Source organism: Uranotaenia lowii, chromosome 3, assembly GCF_029784155.1.
Source record: "Uranotaenia lowii strain MFRU-FL chromosome 3, ASM2978415v1, whole genome shotgun sequence".
Taxonomy (NCBI): domain Eukaryota; kingdom Metazoa; phylum Arthropoda; class Insecta; order Diptera; family Culicidae; genus Uranotaenia; species Uranotaenia lowii.
The window spans coordinates 63,743,065-63,752,080 of NC_073693.1; the positions used below are offsets into that span (position 1 = coordinate 63,743,065).

The 9,016-nt window shown below is 36.3% G+C and overlaps 1 protein-coding gene across 3 annotated transcripts in view; it reads left to right on the forward strand.

Moving 5' to 3' along the window:
• Positions 1 to 5,920, forward strand: part of LOC129757895 (fatty acyl-CoA reductase wat-like) — a 61,387-nt gene extending 55,467 nt beyond the window's left edge. For all 3 annotated transcript variants that reach the window (XM_055755270.1, XM_055755269.1, XM_055755271.1), the window contains exons 8-9: positions 5,061 to 5,168; positions 5,234 to 5,920. In XM_055755270.1, the coding sequence (XP_055611245.1) occupies positions 5,061 to 5,168; positions 5,234 to 5,474 (349 nt within the window). In that variant the 3' untranslated portion in view covers positions 5,475 to 5,920. The remainder of the gene's footprint in view (positions 1 to 5,060; positions 5,169 to 5,233) is intronic.
• Positions 5,921 to 9,016: the final 3,096 nt, after the last annotated feature.

Sequence of the window (9,016 nt, forward strand, 5' to 3'; positions counted from 1 at the left end):
TTATTAGCTCGCACATGATCTACAAAATTTCGTCGATTATATATCGCGATAAAAGTTCGTCACGACACATTTCATTCACAACATTTTCAGCCTTCGAAGATATGTAGAAGTTTCCTACGCCTTGATCAGGGGGTGGCAAAGATTTCATATTCTTCCGATTCAACCGTATCTACGCATTCCGGGAAAAAATGGCGAGCATATTAGCTTAAACCGATGACAGCATTGTCCAAAGCACCCATGCCCCGAAAGGAACTGCTTCAGGTAAAAATTGATCAGTCCATATTTCCGATTTCCCCAGTCTGAAAACCGCGAGATTATTCGATGCGTCCATCTTGCGTTGTTCAATGCGTCCCATTGCTCCTACCACTTGAGCATTGACGCTGCTCGTTGGGCTTTACACATTCCTCTAACTGCTCTAGCCACGTAACACTCTTTATCTTCTGCCAGAGTGATGTCGATGGGAATCATGCCCGCGATGACAAAAGCTGCATATGTTTAGATGACCCTGTATGCACCGCAAACTCGCATGGCTATCAGCCGAGAGTAGGTACACGTAATTTCAATATGTTGCGTTCTACCTCTAGGGAAGTTGCTCCTACGTATCGTAGTTTTGGCAGTGCAACGCTCGGAAGGAGACGTCTCCCGCTACTCTTTGAACCATGGCAGTTCGGCATGATCCACGCCATGAGTCGATGACTTTCAACGCACTATCACAACAGTATTTGTCATGCACACCAAAACTTACCCAGCAAACATTTTTGTAGGTATATTTCCCAACAACTTTGTTATACGTTTCATATGTACTATAGAATGATCGTATGAAACTCGAAAAAACAGTATTTACCTACCAAAGTGGAGAAAATACGCATATCTACATATTTTAAACTTCTGACTAAAGCCGTGAGAACTATACGAATTGGACGATACTCGACACCTTATTCGTACATACTGAAAGAATGCAAGAGAGCACAAGTTTTGACTCTCAACGCATGCGAACCGTTGCCAGCAACAATATTTCTGCTTCTCTCGTTGGACAAATCTTTAAAAGAAACATCTGATTTTTAGCAATCTGCTTGCACTGCTGGTCGCAGAGAGAACAACAAATCTGTTCTCTCACTTAAAGCCCATGCGATAGAACAAATTGAGCGAAATCGTCCTCAAAATCTGCAACATTGCAAACATTCTTTCGTATCCGATTTAAACCGATTTTATGTAACCATTTTTACGACCTTTTCCTGATTTGGTTGGAATTGCGATTCGCAGTAACGTTATAAACGACTTGAGTTATCATGTCTAATGCGATGATATGTTTGCTGGTTAAGCGATTGTTGACCAATACTCCAAGGTATTTCAGCTGCTGCCTCGAAGATGGGGTGTGTCCTGCAACAGTAATCTCCATGTGGGGTACAACTCTTCTGTTGGTCACGAGTAGTACTTCAGTTTTATGGTGGACTTTTTGTAGCTTGACTTCTTCCATCCAGATCCCAACCCTTTCTACAGACACCGTTGCAAGGTCTTCTTCATCCTCGATTGTTTCATGAGCATGAGCACAATATCTTCTGCAAATTCGACTATCTGCGCGCCTGCTGGTAGTTTCAGCGTTTAAACCTCCCTGGAACCCTATGGAACACCCCCTGTTAGGACAGTAGATCGTAGCCCGGTTTCGGTTCGAGGGTCAAGACATGATTCCTATTAGGAACAACTATCCGCTTCGATAAAAGCTACCCAGCTAGCGTTGTTAAAGGCATTTTTAACGTCGATCGTCGATCTGACACCATTCAAATGGCGTCTACTCTGGATCTCCTTTTCCGAAAACCGATCTGTCTATTCCACACAAAGAACTGAAGAATCTGTCAAATCACATACAAACAGTTCGTACCGACTTTTTGGAACCAAAACGTCAGTTCCCATTCGATTTCAATGGCATTTTGGTACCAAAACGTCAGTGTGGTACTAAAATGTCAGATCGAAAATTTGCTTCTCTTTCAGCCCCTTGATTCCACAGGCCATAACTCAACTCAGTGGCGACACAACTTAGCAAACTTTCTCTCCTCTCCTCCCCCGCTCCTCCACACAAGACGGGCACAAAGGCCGCGTAGCTAAACCTTGTAGGTTTCTCATTCAAAGGGATAGAGGAAGACTGACGGAGTAGACTGACCCCATCGGCGGAGGGCTGTCAAGTAGCGTCAGATTCCACAGTTTGACGCTTCAATGATAATGCAACATCTTCTACGTAGTGGATGCCGGGGGTACGCCGTGTTGTGCTCACCCTTCGGAGAGTATCTTAGTTGTGAGCAAACTTGGTTGCATCTTAAGTGTCTTTGAAGGGATAAAGCCTAGGAGAACCACAAAAAGAGTGCCGAAGGCTAACGGAATGTTCTACGTAGAAAACAGAACCCTAAAAGAAATGTCTTTACAAAGCCAGATCCACCTCCAAAACCCAAACCTCAACGGGTGGAAGTAGCCCAACGTGAAGCGTGAACGTGAACGTGGAAGTGATTGAAACAATTCGCCTTTCACCAACAGCGGGTAATACGCTGCTGACGGTAGGGAATTTTAAGAGTTGGGTGACCAGTGAGGCACTTAAGAACCGTGCCCAGTTTACCGAAACAGATGTAACGCAGCTTTAGTATCTGGGACTTCAGTTATCAATCCTGGAGCTGCAACGGACCTGACCGGTATCGATGTTGTCGAAGATGTGGTGAAGAAGGTCACTTCGTTTTAGATTGCAAAAATCAACCGGAATGCATGCTGATCAAGTAGGCGGATAACAACGCCCACGAAACGGATGCCAGTAAAATTGGATGTAAGGTAATCCAGCTAAATCTGAACCATATCGAGGTGGTACAGCTTCTGCTAGAGCAAACGATTGGTGAAAAGAAACGCGATGTAGTGCTATTGTTGGAATAGAAATAGAATTTAATCCGGAAATGGTAACTGGGCAGCAGATAGGTCTAGCTACATCTACGTCACGCGGCGTTTTCCCATCCAAGAGACAGTGTAAGTTTCTCAGGACGGATTTGTGATTGCAAAAATTAACATCATCTTCTTCTGAAGCTGCTACGCTCCACCAAGATGGACGATCGAGGAGTTCAACACAATGATAGATAAACTTACTCACGAATTGAAAGGAAGGGCTCCTGTAGTGAAACTTAAGCATAAGTCGTTCTATAAATTATGAAGTTGCACAGAGATGACAGAAAGGTAAATTACCTAGCATTACTTAATAAAATTTGAAGTGGTGTTCCTTTTAAGTTGAAAACTAATGCCTCTGTGTCAGGAGTTTTCTTAGCAAATATCTGGGAGTATAGGACGCAGGGCCGTTGGAAGAACCGACTTATGGGGGTTTTTGGTGACTTGTTTTTATCTGTGATTTTTTGCCCAACAATGCACAAATAAAAAAAAATTAAAACAAATTATGCTTGTAACTATTTGATTATTCATTTTTGAGTACTTTTACATTGATAGTTTTCGTATGAAATCGTAACTTTAAAAAATTGGTTCTAAGCCTAAAGGTGAGCTAATTTTTTATGATGAAACCTTCATCATAAAATTCTCTTCCATCGATGGTTCAAATGTTTAATTTTTTTTTTATGAGTCTGGTATATCAAACTTATTTGATTTGAGCATTTAATAACCTTTTTTTTTTAAGAGAGCCTTTTATTTCTTAAAAAAAAAACTTATTTTGTACTCAAACCAAACAAGCACAATCTTCCTAACTCTTCTGCAAATTACTTGAGGGATGAATGACATCCTAATGTTAAAATCCTAATGATCAAATAAAAAAGGGGAAAATTCAACGATTTTAACCTTTTTGTGAGAATAAATCAAATTAAAAAAAAGAGCTGAAAAATTTCGGATTTAATTTGCTTGATGCAAACTTGAACCAAATTTATGATTTAAGATTGAAATTTGGCATTTCAAAAAACTGAAATATTGAAAATATTAAACAATACACCAAGAAAATATTGAATTTTGTGCAGATTTTTTAGGTGAAGGTCAGAAAATTAACTCTAATTCTACTTTATATTTGTTATTTTTAGTTGAATTGAGTGTACAAACTAATATTGACTAAAAATTTGAAATCTGGAAATTTAACAATGTTGTGAACAATCAATGTTATGTTGATTAAAAAACTCATTTAAATCTTTTTCTGAATTTTGAATCTGCATTCTGAATCTGAATTCTGAACCTGATTTCAAAAATTGGACTGTGAATCTGTTTCCGATCTTCTATTCGATTTCTGAAATGTACAAACAACGATTTCCGAATCTTCATTCCAAATCAGAATATAATGAGCCAAGTTTTAGAGCCCTCATTCATGTATCTAATATTTAAATTCTGTGGTTTTGGTTTGATCTAAATTAAGCATTTCTGATTTTTTAATCTGTATTGTGAATCTGAATTAAAATATGAATTTCAAATGATGAATCTGAATCTGAGTTTTCAATTTTGGGATCGCCATTTAGAAGCTTTAAATGTTTGCATTTTGAGTAAAAATAAAGTTTAAGAACTTCAAACTCGAATATAAAACATGAGTTTAACTTTTTTTTCTTATTCGTTAAACTATTATCAAAATATTGAAAATGCATATGGTTTTCGAAAAACATGATTCAAATTCGATATGAAATGCAAAACCAAATTCGAACCAGGATTTCAAAGCGGCTTTTCAATTCTAATTTCTTATGATTATTCGAACTGAAAATCATGAATCCTAAACTGGAAACAGAATCCAAAATATGTATAACGTTGGTTATGGGAATATGAAATATGGGAAATTTAATATTCAGACCTGAATTTCTATGAGCAAGAGAGAAAATTTGTAAAAAAAATTGTAGCGAAATTTTGAACTTTTGATGGGTTTTTGAGCTTTTGTTCTAAATTGTTACTCTTGAATAACCTTAATCTATTACAATAATTTGATTATGAATTTTAAACTTTGAGTGTACACAAAATACCACGTTTGCTTTTTAGAGAGCCTCTCGAGAGGGAGGGGGGAGGGTTAATACCCCAAAAACACTGTGAATTCATATACTAATGTAACCATTTCAATATTTCAGAGTGATGGACCTGTACAGAAAAGTTCACAAATTCGCCGCCGTCATTTCGTACTTCGCTAATGGAAAATGGAATTTCGAGAAGAGCAACATGAGATCACTGATTGAACAGTAAGCTTCTGTTTTTCATATCGTCAAAAATCAAATGAATCAATTTAACAAATGTTTCTTTTTAGTCTAACACCCGAAGATCAAGTAATGTTCCCCTGTGATGTGAGCAAGTTGGTGTGGCCGGACTTCTTCTGGAACTACATCCACGGACTGCGGAGGCACATCGCTAATGAACCCAATGACAACATGGATGAAGCCCGAAAACGCCATAAAAAACTGCAGATCATCCATTACTTCATCGTGGCCGGATACTATCTATTTTGGATAGGTCTAGCCTATCTTCTGTTCAAATGGATGCTGTTCTAGGACCTTGCGCTTGTTTGTTACAAAACTGCTCAGTCGGATTCGTTCGGATTTAAAAGAACTTACTACTGAATCCAGCCGCTTTTTGGTGAGATTTGGCTTTGGCTGTTTTTTTGTTTTGGTCTTCCTGAAGATGATATTCTGATGTGAATCTCTCATCGAAGCTGCTGGAACTCATGCTCAATTTTAGAAACCGTACAAAGAAACGACCCGAGAAGAAGCTTTAATGGGCACTTGTACATTTTATCAGCTGCTGTAGCCTTAAGCCTTTTTCCCTGATTTCCCTTGCTAGTTTGTAAGTTTAAGTTTACCAAGGTGTTGATGAGCTACCCTACTTACTTATGTACTTATGTATACATGTAAGGTTTACTTCTTCCGAAACTTGCTTCGGCCGGACCAGTCGAATCTTGATGTAATAAATGTTAAATTATTATTATTTTTTCCAAGAAGTTCGTGCACTAAATACCTGCTATCCGAATCGATCCCAATCGGCAATGGCTTAAACACTAAGTTAAATTTCACCGGCCGAATCTCGTGACTCCACTACTGGAAGCTCACTAATTAATGGTAAACAATGCCAAATTGAGACTTGCTGACCGGGGAGTTTTAATTTGCTTCGCACTTAACGCCAAAGTCAGTGCAAATGGGGGAAGAAGTTGTTTTGCACTTCCTAAACAACCAGTAGGTAGGTTAGTTGGGTTTAGTGATCAATCACTGAACGGTCAGTCAGCCGGCGCCTTTGGCTTTTCGCTTGAACCTGAACCTGTGCGGGTGAACCAGTTTTACGGATTCTTACCTGAGACCGACCGGAGATATTTTAGATAGATCAGACCTAAACCGTGATACCGCGGACAAGCGTTTATGCTAAGTAAATTACTCGATGGAAAGAATTTGTTCGCAATTATTTATGGTGCGAAAAATCTATGGAAGCTGTTCTGATTTATCTTTCACATTCTATATCTATCTAAGGCCAAGGTTAACAGGAAAGGGATCGGCTCAGCTGTGTATGGGTGTGTAATGAAAGCTTTCTAGTTTAATTATTTCACTAGAATTTTTTTACCGTACCTACTTTTTGCAAAGAAAGAAAAAAAATTAAACGTTATTTACTAAGCTCACACTTGCTATGTTTATAAACACCACTGTCGTACTGAATGCTTGTATAAGTCAGCAGTTTGAATTTACGCAACTTTTTTCAACGATTTCAAGGCTGCATTGGAATTAGTCGTACAAAGGTATCTGTTGAAGTAGAAAGGTCTGCTGCATAAAGAGCTGGTTAAAAGCAATTTTAAAAAATCCAAAAGAAATGAGGTTTTTTTTATTAAAATTTACTCAATTAATTTATACCTATCGTACAAATTGTGCCGGAGGGTCTCTTATTTGCCTAAAAATCACTAAAGCTAAGTGTAAGTGTTTTAGGAGCGAGTCGTTTTTTATGAATTTCTTCAGTATGATATTTAATTCAATCAGGGCCGTGGGAAAAACTGCTTCATGTAAATGGTTTTGGTGACAAAATTTTTCCTATAACATTTTTGCTTGAAAAATGCATACAAAAAGGTTACTAAAAGAATCTCATTGTCCGGTTTTAAGTTCTATTATATAAAAATATTCATTTAGAATCATTACCTTCCTAAATAAGTCCTTAAAGTGTTCAGCTTTTTTAGCTTTAAAAAAAGGGGGATCTTTAAGGCATCATTTGAAGAAAAAACTTGCTTGGGGTCCAAATCAGACTTATTTTATACTCTTGTAAACTCGATTCATTCAGATTTTAGATAAAATCTTTGTTTAGAAGTAAATAATGTTAAACAACAAACCAATAAAATATTTCTTGAGCAGAATTTTACTAAACCTGAAGATGCAGTACGAGTCTACCAACTATAAATTATCATAAAATATTTATTTCATTATTAAAATTAATATTTAAACTAAGATTTTTCAAAGAACGCTATTTTGTAAATAAGTTCGGATCTTATTTTAAAATAGTGGTTTTCACCTGTTCATGTTTTGTTTTGAGCAGTTTTGAATTTTATTTCGGAATCTGAATTTTACATTTTGAACCTGAAAAAATTCTAATTCCTAATTGGAAATTGATTTCTGAATCCAAATTCCATAAATTCCCAATTATCATGAACAGAACAGACATAATCCTTAATCAGAAATCTTTTATTAATATTGAATCTTCAATTTTCTGTATGAATATTTACTTCGATTATTCGTAATTATTCGTAATTCAACTAGTGAATCTGAATGCAAATCCGAATGTGAGGTTCTGATGGATCACCGTTATGGAACTTTTATGAGTATCAATTCTGCATAAGAATTAAACGCAAAAATTTCAAATCCAAATCTTTGAATTGTTTGTTATTTTAAATATTTTCATTAATATTCCGGAATGATGAGTTTTGAATATGGAAAATGAAACTAATTTTAGTTTAAAATACATGACAAGATTTAAATGCGGATTTTTTCAAAATGATGAAACGAACTGAAAATCAAGAATAATAAACTAAATACAGATTCCACAATTTGATCAAAGGCAACAAATTAAGATTTTTATAAAAATAAAAATTAAACCAGTACATCGGAACTGATTCAAATCTTGGCTAACAAGATGTTTTCCGCACTTAACCGAGCAGGGAATATCCGGGCTATTTTATCTTAAAACTTTGCAAAATCCGGGCATCCGATTTCAAAGTATACAACCCAAAATTTGGGCAATATCCTGGTCGATTTTGGAATTCTTCAAATCAACTCAAGAAAAAAAACTCGAAAAGTTGTGATTTCATCGAAACACATCGGCCAGTTTATTTGAATAAACTTTGTTGAAAAAAATGGTTTTTGACGGAAAATACATAATTGTTATCGCCGAATTGAAATCGTTCTTGATTTTGAAAATAAAGGAAAAAATTCGGGCAAAATTCGGGAAATCAGGCAACCTAACCGAGTCTAATCGATTTTAAGAATTCGGTATTCGAGAGTCTATTTCAACCAAACTTATCTTGGGTTTAATTGAAAATGGAAATGACAGATAATCGAGGCTAAGGACTAAGGACCCAAAGTTGATGCATGAACTTCTTTTGTGAATAACTTTTTAAAGCATTTTTCGTGGAAAGTCTTAAATATCTATCAGCAAATGATAATTTTTTTTTGAAAATCTGAAGTATTTAGTTCTGAGCCGAGATTCACTTGAGTCGTTCATCAAAATTTGATTTAGAATTAAAAATTATGGAAAACGGAGGCTTTTCAGGTTATCAGGATGGGCCTCCAAAAATCAAGCAGATTCTGAAAAATCGGGCACATTGGCAACCCTGGCCGAGAGAGTGTCACGCTCGCTATCTTCGGCTAAACAATAATGAATATGTATTCTTATCGATTTTTTTTAAGACGAAGTTCATTCTTTTAACGATGAACTCCAAACACATGAACATCGAAAATTTCCTTGAAAAAAGAATCTCAATTTTAAATTTATCTGTTACCTATCAGTTTCTGTTTAAGGTGAAAGTTTGAATATTATTTTTAAGACTTAACTATTTTTGTTATTAATTTGA